At 40.5% G+C, this 14583-nt stretch overlaps 1 protein-coding gene across 3 annotated transcripts in view; it reads right to left on the bottom strand.

The window, feature by feature from the left end:
* The window catches only part of LOC102779054 (dedicator of cytokinesis protein 9-like), a 61889-nt gene extending 55622 nt beyond the window's left edge, over positions 1-6267 (bottom strand). For 2 of the 3 annotated variants that reach the window (XM_087835914.1, XM_087835915.1), the window contains exon 1: positions 5748-6266. In XM_087835914.1, the coding sequence (XP_087692040.1) occupies positions 5748-5909 (162 nt within the window). In that variant the 5' untranslated portion in view covers positions 5910-6266. Of the gene's footprint in view, positions 1-5747 lie in introns of all 3 variants that reach the window. The other variant, XM_087835916.1, reaches the window with a different exon arrangement.
* Positions 6268-14583: the final 8316 nt, after the last annotated feature.

Genomic DNA, 14583 nt, shown 5'->3' with positions numbered 1-14583 from the left:
ATACGCCGTTCAATAGCTGAGCTTAATCAGAGAATGATCAAAGCTCATGTAGAAACAAACAATAACAAAGTAAAGGAAATATCTTTTAAAGTTATTCATCGTTTTTACCCAACCAGATCTTTTCTTGTACGTTATAAAAAGGACTTTGATATTAACTGTACATTTTGTAATTGTGTGAAGGAAGATATTTCTCATTTATTTTGGTCACGCTTATACACGAATCTTTTCTGGCAAGAATTTTGTGTTTTTGTTGTTTCCTTTATCTTTTCTGAGTTCTCTCTTTGTTACGAGAAAATATTGTTTGGTTTCTTTAAGTACCCCATGCACAGGGCAAATGAATTTTATTTGATTAATTTATTGATATTATTAGCTAAATTGCATATACATAAGTTGAAATTTTCTAACGTAAAACCATCTTTTCGGTGCTTTTTAAATGAAACCAAACAATATGTTAAAACCATACAACATTCTCAAAATCAAAAAGCTGTCAAAACCATAAACTTATGTTCCCTGTTCAATATCATGTGATTCTTTAATAGACTGTGTCTATTTTGTTTTTTTATATGAACCCCCTGACATTGTGTTTGCTATTTTGTATTTGTATATCTGTATTTTGTGCTTTGTCAATAAAACGTATAAAAAAAAAACCCAAAAAAAAAATCGCACAAGTACGCATATTGGCTGTATCCCAATTCAGGGTCTGCAGCCTTAAAGTACACAGCTTCAACGATCCTCGAGGGCCGCATACTTAAAGACCGCTAAGGCCGGAAGTGCGAGGCTTGTGAAATGGGATGGTCTAGCCTCCGTTGCGCTGCCCAGGTTGCCTAGCAACCATGATACTAACAGCTGGAAACGTTTCTTACAGCTTTGTTTGACAGAAATGAAGGAGAAAATCTTTTGTTCATTTGTGTGTTTGTTTCTACATGAGCTTTGATCATTCTCTGATTAAGCTCAGCTATTGAACGGCGTATATTTTAAAGTAAAGGCTTTAAAACCAAGTTAGTACAAACGTCACTAATGTCACATAACTTTGCCGACATGTGGCCAACAGTAATGTTTTCATGTTCTTCGTTATTAAACATTTGCACATAAATAAGTGACATAATATTCAGTACTTACTTAAAGTTTACTCTTCGGGCGTCCCTCATCTGCCGTTTTTTTTCGGCAAAATTATCCACACCCACTGGCGCGCTATGCATTCTGGGATATGTTGGGCCACGAAGTCTACACCGCCATGTCCTTAAAATTCAGGGAAATGACTTGGCAAGCTTGACTATGAAAACAGGAACTTTATGAACTGAGTGCGAACAAAACTTTTGGCTTACAATGCTTTGCAAGTTATTTTCATTCACGTATGAAGACACAATGAAATATCTATGAAGACAGACAAACAGAAAGACAGTCCCAGTGGAAAGTAGGTAGGTTCCTACCACAAAAGCTGCAGAAACTGTAATATAGAGTGACCTGAAAGCCCACCTAGCAGGCGACTTTTTAAAAAGCAGCTGTACTGATAACAAAAAGACAAATAGAGGTAGCAAAACAGGCAATGCATGTGAAAGCCTTTAAAATAAACAAGAGCAAGTATAATACACATAGGATGAAGACTTAAAACTAATGTTGACCAAAACAAATTATATAATGTATAATATAATGCTCAAAGTTTTAAACAGAAGTAAGAACTCATCTAGTTGGCATTTACTTAGTTTTGACCCATATTGAAAACACTGGATTCTGATGTTTCCCTTTAAACCTCAAAGCTTAGGTGAAGCAAAATGGGCAAAACAACTGTCTTCAACAAGAGTTTGAGGTAAAACATTTACTGTACACTGAATCTAATGCATGTTAGAGACTTGGCTGTCCTTTGGTCTTATGCACTGCTGACTGCTGTGTCCCTGTCATCCTACGGAGGCTGCAGTGACGGTGACACCAGCTCAGTATAATAATCAGCCCCTTGTCAATAGACTGGCTGCACTGAGGTCATTCTGCTTCATTCACCCACATCTCTGGAGCACTCTCATACACTTCCACAGGGTATCACGGATACCATAACAGTCACACCACAAGTGACTTTGGCTCTGAATGTGTGTTTGAAGGGATTGCAAATCAGTTTATAGGGCCATCTGCGTAAGAGCCTGTAAAAAAAAATCATAGAAAAAGCAGAGGAGGAGGAGGTGGAGTGGGATAGTGTCCACTTGCTTTTATTCAGCTTGAACCAATTACGGCATGTGAGCCTTTCACAAAGTTCCCAAGGGGAGTATATATACACACACACACACATGCACATGTGCGCACACACAAACATATACATATAAAGACACAGCACATCACAAGAGTCTGTGGAGTATTGCATAAGGCCAGATTGACATAATGTTTGAGAGCTACAGTTAGCCTGGGGAGTCAAAGTGTGAGGGTGTTGACTGAAAAGAAGTGAAACTTCCCCTTCAGACTGATCTTATATGTCATACACAGATTTAAAACACATTTTGCCACTGTCTATAACAGTCAACAACAATTCAGAATGAGGTTAAATTAAACTAGTAGCTGAGTTTCATTCAGTCTTCAATCTGTAACCTAATAAGATAAGGGGGTAATAATAAGATGCTGGGTATTCTGCATCACACGAAAACTAAAGCTGGGCTTAATGTGACTCAATGTTTGTGCAGTTATGTTTTGTTTGATTTTCTTTAAGTGGCACTGTGCATTATTGGTCTTGTCTGTCCAGAGGACATTGTGCAATCTTGCAAAGCTATTTCAGGTCCTAAGTCTGGGACCCAGTGTTCTGAGTTTTTTGGAATTTGAATTCTCTTTTACTATAAGGTATTCTCTGTTTGTTTTTTAGTTATTTTTTATATTTTGATTCTATCATTTATATATATTAGATTTCCTTTGTATTTTGAGTCTTCAGTTCTTAGTTCCAGCTTCTGTTTGTATTTATAGATTTTTTTTATTGTGTTGTCTTCTAATTGAACATTAATATTGACTATACTAATTGAGTTAGCATGATAAATGAGTCTGAGATGTAGCTCTTAGATGTCCTTTCAGTCAATTCACTTGTTACAACACATATAGTATGGCATATAATGCCTCCGCATGTTGTGGCTGAAGACAACTCTGTTCAAGCTTTTAATGCAGATGATCTGCAATGACTAACCAGAGTTCGTCCGCTAGTCAAACCTCAGATACAGGAGGAACAATGCTGCGGTTTTCGTCCTGGCCATGGAACACTGGACCAGCTCTTTATCCTCTCAAGGATACTTGAGGGTGCATGGGAGTTTGCCCAACCAGTCTACATGTGTTTTGTGGACTTGGAGAAGGCATTCAGCCGTGTCCCTTGGGGTGTCCTGTGGGAGGTGCTACGGGAGTATGGGGTGTCTGGCCCATTGCTACGGGCCATTCGATCCCTATACAACCATTGCAAGAGCTTGGTTCGCATTGCCGGCAATAAATTGGACTCATTCCCGGTGGGTGATTGGATCCACCAGGGCTGCCCTTTGTCACCGCTTCTGTTCATAATTTTTATGGACAGGATTTCTATGCGCAGCTAAGTGGCGGAGGGCTATGACTTCAGTGGCCTCAGAAACTGATCTCTGCTTTTTGCGGATGATGTGGTTCTGTTCGCTTCATCGGGTGATGGCCTCCAGCTCACACTGGAAAGGTTCACAGCCGAGTATGAAGTAGCGGGAATGAGGATCAGCACCTCCAAATCTGAGGCCATGGTTCTCAGTCGGAAAAGGGTGGAGTGTCCACCCCGGGTCGGGGATGAGTTCCTGCCACAAGTGGAGGAGTTCAAGTATCTTGGGGTCTTGTTCACAAGTGATGGGAGAAGGGAGCCGGAGATCGACAGATGGATTGGTTCTGCGGCCGCAGTGATGCGGACGCTGCACCGGTCCGTCATGGTGAAGAGGGAGCTGAGTGTAAAAGCGAAGCTCTCAATTTACCGGTCAATCTACATCCCTACCCTCACCTATGGCCACGAGCTGTGGGTAGTGACCGAAAGAACGAGATTGCGGACATAAGCGGCGGAAATGAGCTTCCTCCGAAGGGTGGCTGGCCTCTCCCTTAGAGATAGGGTGAGAAGTTCGGCCATCCGGGAGGGGCTCAGAGTAGAGCCGCTGCTCCTCCACATCGAAAGGAGCCAGCTGAGGTGGTTCGGGCAAGGATGCCTCCTGGGCACCTTCTGGGTGAGGTGTTCCGGGCATGTCCCACCGGGAGGAGGCCCCGGGGCAGACCCAGGACACGCTGGAGAGATTATATCTCTCGGCTGGCCTGGGAACGCCTTGGTGTTCCCCTGGATAAGCTAGAGGAGGTGGCTAGGGAGAGGGAGGTCTGGACTTCTCTGCTTAGGCTGCTGCCGCCGCAACCCGGCCCCGGATAAAGCGGAAGAAGATGGATGGATGGATGGATCTGCAATGACACCTGGGACCTGCCTGCACATATACACCCCTGTCATCACAGTCATCTGTCAGTTCTTGCCCTCTTAAAACACCTCTGCCAAGTTGAACTAGCTAGTTCTGTTGTCTGCTGACTTGAAGTTAGGCTAACACCAACTTCGGGGCGGTTAAGCTATGCTCAGTTAGTGTGTAGGCTATCCCAGCAGAACCCAAGTCCCAAGGACAGAAGTATTCAGCCAATGCTCCTGCAACTAGCTGGGGTGATCACATGAAGATCCATGGTTTTCAAAGGATACACTGAAGAGCCTGGCTACCACAGCATTCTGCAGCACCACGCAATGGTGGTCCCTCTGGTATGCTCTTAGTTGGTCAGGTTTTCATCCTACAGCAAAATAATAACCCAAAGCATAAGTCTAAGCTATGCCAGAACTACCTCAGGAAAAAAGAACAAAATGGTAAGCTTAAAAACAGTCTCCAGACTTAAACCCCATCGAGATGGTTTGGAATGAACTGGAATGAAGAGTGAAAGCAAAGCAACCTACAAGTGCCACACATTTATGGGAACCTCTGCAACAGATACGGGAAGAACTTTCTGGAGAATATTTGACTTCTGTTATAGAAAGACTGCATTGGTGGTATGTTTTGGGTCATTATCATGCTGGACGACACATCAATGACCCATCTTCAGTGTCCTAGTTAGGGAAACGGAAGTTCTCGCCCAAGACTTCACAGTAAATGGCCGCATCCACTGGCCTCTCAATGCAGTGATGTCGTCCTTAATCCTTAGTACTTAGTAATGTTATAGTTTTGGGCTAATGCACCACCTTTCTCATGATCATCAAATGATGGCTATTTTGATTCCATTCCCATTTTCAAATAATTGAACACCAACAGCTGTGATCTTTTCATCACACTTTTTTTCTGATGGTCTTGTAGCCAAATTCCAGAATTCCAGCCTTGTGCTTGTCTATGATCTTGTCCCTGACATCCTTTGAGAGCTCTTTGGTAATGTGGGTTTTTTTTTTTTCAGGGTTTTGGTTGATATTCTGTTCCTGTCCATTAAAATGAAACTATCATAAAAATAGACTGTTTATTTCTGTGATAAGTGAGCAAACTTAAAATTCAGCAGATCAAACATTTTTTACCCAACTACACTGGACAGATTATTTACTAACCAGTTATTAACCAATTAGTAAACATTCATTTTTGTGTTGTTATTAGTTACTGATAAATAAGTATTAAGTGCAGTTTAACTATCAATTTGCTTTTTATTTGATGATGGTTAATATGCTGACCGTGTTACTGACTTCTTGGAAAATATACCTAAACACAAGACTAATATTTAGTGGTAGTTACCAGTGTGCTGGTGGGAATCCACAGTTGAGATCCCCTTAGACTTGATGTTTCCACTTGCTCCTCCAGAACCACCAGCTCCACCTCCCCCTTGATGTAGCCACAGTTTCTCTCAAGGATGGAACGCAGCACCTCCAAGAGAACCACGCTGGTGGTGCATCCCATGGTGCTCCCAGATGCTCACAGGCACCATGCAGGAAAAGCTGAATTTTTGCGACACACAGATACAGCAGCCCCAACTTTGTCTCTCAAACTTGACCTCTTTCCCACAAAGTCCTGTTGCAGATGAACTGACAGGTATCAGATGATCCCCCGTAGCTTACAAGGATTCCCAATCATTCCATTTGAAACACATTCACCATTTTGAAAAGCAAATCCAGCAAATCTCAGCCTAAGGGTCAGGCTGCTGAGTGGCATCCTTCTGTTTGCTGCTCAGTGGGGATGAACGGCATGAGGCTACTGAGCTGCTCTTTCAGTCAGAGCAGGGCGTTGACTAACAGCCTCCTCTTCCTTCTGCTGGGGGATGAGGATGCTCAGTTGCTCTTTCCTTCTCCCTCTCTCTCCCCTTTCTCTTTCCCCCTTTTGTCAACCTCGAATCTCACTCATTCTTGTCACTCCCCCGCCCCACCCACTCCTTCTTGCTCTCTCAGCAGCCCCCCACCCCCAACCTACAGTTATGCAGCTTAGTCATTTATCTGACTCTGCATGCTTTGTCAACAGTACAAGCAGACTAATACTAACAAAAATGCAAACACAGACTCACCCACACATAAATCACCTCCTGCAAACAACATTTTACTCTTTCTCTTTCCTCCTCTCGCTTGATATTCTTTTTCCCACTGACACTGGAATTATAGCAGATGCAGTAATCTTTGATGTCATTTAGTCTTAAAAGGAATGACTTAACTTCCCTTGATCTTGTGTGGCAGTCACATGGTCACTAACACAAGCCTGGTATTACTTTTACTGTTATTTACTGGTCGCTGTCCTACTGCGTCATAGAACAAGCTATAAAATATACAGGTGTGTTTATTTACAACAATTTAAATGTATATTCTTCATCTTGTCTGTGGTTGCTGGTGTAAATATTTGATCAGTGGTTGACATACTCACCTACTTTTAAGTGGATGATGTAGCACAATGGGTAACACATGGGTAACGCATCTGATTCTGATAGGAGATATACATAATTGTCAGGAAGTCACAGTCTCCCTTGGAGACATGGGTTCGAATCCCACTTCTGACACAAATTATTTATGGCAACTGGATAGTGTAGTAGTAAGAGTACATACCTTTGAAGCGGGAGTCACAAGTTCGAATTCTGCCCAGTATCCAGTAAGATACTGAATGACGTTATTTAAATAAATTCACATGTACTGCAATCATTTTTTTTCTATTAAACTAGTGTGTGCATGAGAATAATTGTAAAAATACACACATACAGTTAAGACTTTTGAGAGAATCTCATATAGTAGTGTCGGTTACTGGAACCTCAACTTTATTCCTACAAAAGGAGTTTCTAGGTCTACTGTACACCTCGGAAATCTTAGGGTCTCACAAGCCAGCGTTGTCCTGGTAATGATCTACCTTCAAGAAAAGGTAAAGGCTAATGTATACCATTGAGGCCTGATCTCAAAAACTGACATAGAGGTAACTCTGTCTGTGAAGCTGGATTTAAGAAATAAGTACTTAAACTTTTAAAAACATGTTTAGCACCATCTTCTGTCAGTATGGAACCTTACGTCACCGATTGGTTGGTCGCTGTCAATAGACTTAAACTAGCAACAGAAGCAATAACTCAGGGGAATATAAAGAGAGCAAACTAAAAAAAAATCTGTTTAAGGGGACCACTTTTGTGCTGCAACAATAAGTTTTATGTTAAAATCAAAGCTATACTGCCTACTTTCTGAAGCAGTAAGTGGTTGTACGTTGTTTAGCTAACTGCACTGACACAGGAACATCCACCTGTTAGCCATAATGTTTGTGTTTGTAAAGCACTTTAAAAATAAGGGCTATGTGGAGAAGAGTCTGTTTGAGTCAGGTGAAAGCTGGTTCAACCCACTGTTACAGTCAGAGGCAGCACAAATGTGACCCCCTTAAACTGATTTTTAGTTTTAGTGTCCCTTTTTTCCCAAAATAAATAACTGCTGTAACAGCAGTTACTGTAGTTATTGGTTGTCTTATTAGTAAGATTTCCATTAGTTTATGTTAGTTATGTCAGTTTTTGAGAGCCGGCCTCAATGGTGTAATCAGCCTTTATAAATTTACTGTTTCATTTCTACTTCAAGCACAGTGAGGGGATCGTTGTTCCACTGCTTTATAATCCTGCTATATGAATAGATTCAGACTGAATTGAAAACAGTCAGTTGTGGTGGAAAATAACATCTATGAGCATTAAATTCTATAAAGCTATAGAGCAAAAACTAAACAAAATAATGAACTGAAAAACGATAAAATGGTCTTTAGGCCTGCACAGCAGAGCTTCACAGTTGACATTATTTCTCTATTCTGCAGGATATTTTTGCTACTAAATTCTCAAATCACTCGCAACAGGCATTCTGTTTTCACTTTTGAAAGCTCCCTTTAGAAGTAAGGACAATAACCTGCATGTATATATTCATTTGAGTTTCCCTGTCAACAAATACATTTTTTTTTTTTATCTTTTTCCATGTGTTGTAAAGCAGACTGCAAAACAAAAATAGAAAAATTGCCCTCAGTCAGCAAAGCAAACATTATGCTTTTCTCATGTGCACATCCTTGAATAAGTCTTTATTCTAAAGTAACTTGAAGCCTGTAATGCCAGGAGACATGGACCAATGCTGCCTCCCAGAGGCTGATACTAACAGTGCAACAACCCCAATAACTTGCTGAAAAAGGCCAGGAGATATATCTAACCTGAATACATTCTGAAAAAGCTTTCTATGAAACAAAACAAAACAACAAAAAAGCTCCAGATATATGGTCACTAAAAGCTTTGCCCAAACACTGTAACACTGCCCAGTGTGAGCAAGTAAACGAATGGTTTCACTAATGTGGTTTGATTTGATTTAATCACTTCAATTACACACAGCATCTCTTAACCACCTAGGATGAAAAGAGGAATGGAATTTTTCCATTTTAATGGGATAAGACTATAGGCTGACAGGCAAAATCAGGAAGATAATATGGTAAATACGGTACAAAATATTAAGGATATTATATGATTATCCATCCATGATATGGCTCTCGTTAAATGAATACAAACAATAAAACACAGGTACTTTTAAGTTAGTTGAGGTTATGGGTACCCCGCAGAGGGACCCTATAGGGGTCCAAGCAGGGCTGGACCAGGACAAAAAAATCAGCCTAGGCATTTTGACTACAGACCAGCCCACCAGGTATTATAGGAAAAACCATAAAGCCTTTGAATGAAAACAAACGTCGTTGTGACAGTGATGTACACTGTCTTGTTGGTATATATCTATCACTCTAAAACTTAAACCTACACTCCTTATTCTGGTATTCTAAATGGTATTCTACTTAGCCAAAACCCAAAGACTGCTTGGTCGAGTTAACCTCCTGAACAATCTACAACACATGGTGGAAACCTGACATAAAGACAGAGAAGACTAGAGGTGACACATGACCATTACTGAATATTAAAAATAATAAATGACAGATTTAGTGATGTTTTCATGAACTATTTATTTACCACATCAATTAACATCATGGCAGGGCAAAATATTTTTTCTAACATGGCAACCTTTAAAAAGTGAAAGGAGACAGAAAGACAGGTGAGAAAGAATAAAACGTAATTGACTTTTTGATGGCAGAAAATGTGGGAAAATACTGGCATCATATACATACTTACTTCTGAAGAAATTATGTTGGGACCCTGAAAAAAATGACTATGGACAATAATGGATTTCTATACATTTTACATCAGATGAAAACTTTGGTTGTAAGGTTCAGATAATTATTTGCTAGACGTTTTAAATGAGAATAAGAAAGAAAAGTATTTCTTTGTGCCCCCCTTTCCCTGTTAATGCCCTATCTGCCCTCCTGGCAAAACTTTGCTAGACCCGCCCCTACACAGTTACCAGCTGTCAGCTAAGTAAAAAAGGATCCTGATATTATTTGTCTCTCAGAAACAGTTCATAACTTCCCTTCAACTCATTCATGTCACCTAAAAGGTAAACCTGTTTGTCCATCACCTGTTCAGCTCTGATGATTCAGTAAGGACGTCTCCTGGTTTCATCTTCATGTTTCCCTCTCACTACATATCCAAACCGACATAATGACAGCAGCTTTTACAGCTGTGGCTCCAGCAAACATCAGCTGATACTAGAAAGTAATATTAAATAAATTCTAACAACAGCTGATCAAGCTTAAACGTGCTGCTGCCACTGGTTTCCTCTTTCTGGTGCAAAGTGGGCGATAAACAAACAAGACAGACGGGACTTGTGACAGAAAAGCCAATCAGCTGATCATTGATCAGTTTCGTGATTGAAGTAGCAGCAGCTGCCTCGCCTTTCCCTCATCCACCTGCTGGCCTCCACCACTTTCTAATTTTACTGAATCTGTGGAAGCTCCGCCATAGCCACCATCAAACAATTGAGTTATTTTTACACATCTGCCAGCATCTGGCCAATCCGCCACCTTTCATTGTTTACTCCGTTACGGGGAAAAAACACAACAACAAAAAATCAGCGCATAAAAACGAAAAATTACCATCGGCCCACCGGACAAATTCCCAGTATGCCCAATGACCAGTCCAGCTATGGGTCCATTTTTTGCAGACACAAGTGACTACACAGCTGATTGAAATAGCCACTGGGTTTTTTCATGATGGTTATTTGAAAGTATTTATTTAAAAGAGACAGTGCATGTTAATGAACATCAGTGTCAGTATGCCAGAGTTAACCAAAAGTCTACGTGTCACACTTGACCTGGCAGGTCAGACAAAAACAATAAATAAGAAATTTAACAACAACATCAAACAATTTATAACGATCCAGTTCAGACAACAAATACATAAAATTACATGAAATATCATACTTACAAAGTGTAACTATTTACAATTTTACATATAAAAGATAAAACTTTTCATGAGTAATTATCATGTTTAGCTCTACAATGTGTTTTATGGCTTTGCCGATCACGATGGCAGGAAAATCTGGCTAAACAAAGAAGAAATCTTAATTTGGGATTATCTTAGTCTTGTTTCATTTGTTCACAGAATAATTAAGATTTGTTGAGTTCTGCAAAAGACTCTTCAGTTGAAATGCAATAAATGCTTCCTGCAAAATCTGAGGCAAAAAACCTCCAATGAACAAAACAGCAACCTCAAAACACACAAAACATTTTGCAACAAGTTGAAGCCTCTCCTATACACTCACTTAAATTACAGCTGCAGGCCATGCAGCAGAAATAAAAACACGGCAAAAACATGCAGAGACAATCCAAAAAACATGACGTGGCGTTCAAACAAGAAGCAGCTTCTTCATTTGTGAGCCTGCAGGCATTAAAAGGATCAGTGGCCTGTCTGGTTTGGTTTGGTTGGAAAAATGTCAAAATCATGTCATGATGTTGGAATTTCAGATTACAGTGATGTTGACTTTTGTTGTTTTCTTACAACGAATAAAAAAGAAATAATGTTTCTCCTGCAGTCTCCTCTACACCAGACTGACCACGGTGTTTACTCCACTGTAAGGGTGGTAATGACACAGAGCATGAGGTAGCCTAAATAAAGAAAGCATGGAAACCACATGGTTTGAAAAGGCCTAGGCTCAGCGATCAGTCATAGCAACTCAGGACCACAAAAACCAGCAGACAACCAAACGCCCGGCACCATCACAGCCCCTGTATCATGTCACAGATATAGGTCAGCAGTGCTAAAGCATCTGCAAATCTGCAGCTTATCTCTGCCAGTTTTTTAATACTCTAATCAGACCAAATCCTCTGGAGTGGAATTGACTCTTAAGTGGTTCCACGGTTCCACTGAAAATGGGAGGTGATATTAAGGTATCAGGATGCACATTATATGGTTAGTGTCTCTCACTTTCACACATTTACAGGGGCCACAAGGTTATTCAGGCTCATTAACAAAGAACCTAAAATATTAAAAGACAAAGACAGAATTTAACTGGGCATGAGTATGAAGAAGTGGGTAAAGGCAAGGCAGGGAAATGGCAGAATGATGTATAAAATGTCTAAGTAAACATTTCCCACAGTTGGAAGTCATTATTAAAATGCCATAGGCTGTCCTTAGTGCTCTACTGCTTGGCCTCCACTTTGTTTACTAAGGTATAGCTGAGAGCCAACCACGCCTGCAATAACTACAGCGTGTGTACGAGCACTTGTTCCAAGAACTGGCCTCACTCTTGAATTTAGACGATTTATTGCATCTGCGGGTATTCATAATTGATGGCCCCGCGGGTGCTTAATGTGACACCACATTACGGAAGAGAAAGAGGGCAAGTTTAAAAATAGCCATCATCTCATCCATTATTAAACACAACCCAGAGATTTGATTCAGTATCCATTATGCCACGCCACACACTGGCCTAAGACAGAATTAATAGTCTACTGTGACATAACAGAAATGAAGACTAACACTACATAATGGATTGTTTTTATGTAAGTTGAAGAGCTGTATGTACAGCAGCCCATGCCCATCTACCAAACACTTCCTGTGTTTTTCTCAATCCTGTATCCTTGTTGATTAAACCACCAAGCAACCACAGTCCAACACCAGCCAACCTCATTTTTGCTGGACCAGAGTTTTTAACTTAAATTAACAACTGAAAAGATATCTTTCCTGGCTTCTGCTAACTATTTTCACTAATCCTATTTTTACCTGTGAAAAATTGTAGAAGGATATTACTAAATTTAGATATATACATGTATGTAGTTATTCATCTTAACTTTTATTTAATATTTAAATTTGCAAAGAGAGAAACAGAAAACAAGATATAAAGGCTTGACAGAAGTCTAAATGATAAGTCAGTTAGCTTAATATAATAAATTAAAGCAAGGGGGAGGTAAAGGTAGTAAACTCAGCCTACCAATATCTTTGAAGCTAAACATTTAAAATATGACAAAAATAAATATGACATAAATATTAATCTAATCCATGCTTTAAAAACAAAAGATTCTATGGCTTAAGGGGTTATGTGTTGGACAGTCCTTGGTTGGGTGCACTGTTTTCTGAGTCTGATGATGACAAGAATTTATGACATGACAGTTATGCAACAATTTGTGAGCTTTACAGGCACTGGTGGATCACGTTACTCTTAAACAGAGCTATTTTATTTCTCCTTGTTTCCACTCTTTACATAGACATAGTTGCATGTGAAAACCCCACTGCAGTGTTTTTAACTATCCTGATGAGCTGGTCAAGAATGATACATTTTTTATTTGTTTGTTTTACTATTACATGTGCCACAGAGCACACAAGTGCAGAATAATCTTCCTTCATACTGTAAATAAGACAGGCATATTTTGTTACCTTTGTCATTGTGTGGCCGTTTGGTCATTTTCTAGTTAAAAGATGAAGCTGTGCGGGTCATATGACAGAATGCGTATGAATGGGTGTATTTAGCCTTCATTACGTTAGAGCTGGTGTATGTTTCAGTTACCTGGCAACCTCTTCGGAAAAACAGTAGATCGTGGCGAGTGTAAAGTATATGCACCAGAAATTGGCAGTTTGAACATAACAACAACAACAAAAAGTTGTGGATGTTTTTGATACAGTAAAACACGCCATGCTTTAGAAGTACTGCCTTTGAGCAAGGCTTGAACTTTGCACCAAACAAATTCTCCTCTGTAGCAAGAACGAAGCAAACTACTCCAAAAGTGCACTGCATGATACTCAGTGGGTCAAATATGTTCATTCACTTGCCTTGGTAAAAGCCTTTCTCTTACCATCAACACTGACGTCCTGACAGCCTCGGAGACGCTCTGCCTCAGCTCTGCGGCGGTTCCCGGTTTGTTGAGACCCCGGGTAAACTTCCTCGCCTCCAGTGGCGCAGCAGCCATAGTATAGCCCACCTTTCATCAGACAGACAGGTCCCGCGACGAGCACACTGTGTGCGAGGTTGTTTACAAGATGTCGCTGCAAAACGCAGATACTCTGCGCTCCGGGATGTCCGACTTGCCTAAGTGCAGAATTGTGCAGTTTTATTCTGTCGTCATGCTTTTCGTAAACTTAACGCTAGCGGACAGTGTAGCCCAGGATACCTGGCGACTGCGTCCCCAGTTAACAGCGACCAGAGAGCAACATCCAAAATCCTGACCGCGGCGTCTCGTCCCGGCAGCTGAGGTCCCTTTCGCAAACAGACACGCCTCCTTTAATCATTAGGACAGAGCTTTTTCAGCCATCATGTGCCTATCTGGCCAAGTTCTGTGACTCCAAAGTGTAATTGTTTCCTCATACGATAGTGAAAGCTGCTGTCAGGTGGTCCGATTCCAGTGGGAAATACATATGGCCTGTGGACTTGAGTCAGGAAAAAAATTTGTAAAACTCTACAAAATTAAACACGACGAGCTACCCGCTGTGAAAAGGGAGCCTCGGAAATCAGGGCCCTTGAGTTCAGCTCTGGCCCATATTAACTACCCTTGAAACGGGAAAAGTTTAGTTTTAGTATAGATGATGTGAGGTTTAAGTGTTTTCTGTCTCTTTCCAATATTAAAAGCTTCCGTGTTTTCCATTGCAATTAGGGTTATTTGTTTTATATATTCATAAAAGCACTATATAGGAAAATATATATAGGAAAACTTGATTTTTGAGATTATATGAGGGAAACCACACACCGGTTTATCATAGGCTAACGTTGCCACCTGCTGGAATAATTACAGT

The sequence above is a fragment of the Neolamprologus brichardi genome, chromosome 23 (genome assembly GCF_056152115.1).
Source record: "Neolamprologus brichardi isolate AB-2024 chromosome 23, ASM5615211v1, whole genome shotgun sequence".
In the NCBI taxonomy this organism is placed as follows: domain Eukaryota; kingdom Metazoa; phylum Chordata; class Actinopteri; order Cichliformes; family Cichlidae; genus Neolamprologus; species Neolamprologus brichardi.
The sequence above is the reverse complement of the archived record's forward strand: the minus strand, read 5'-3'. Positions and strand labels throughout refer to the sequence as shown.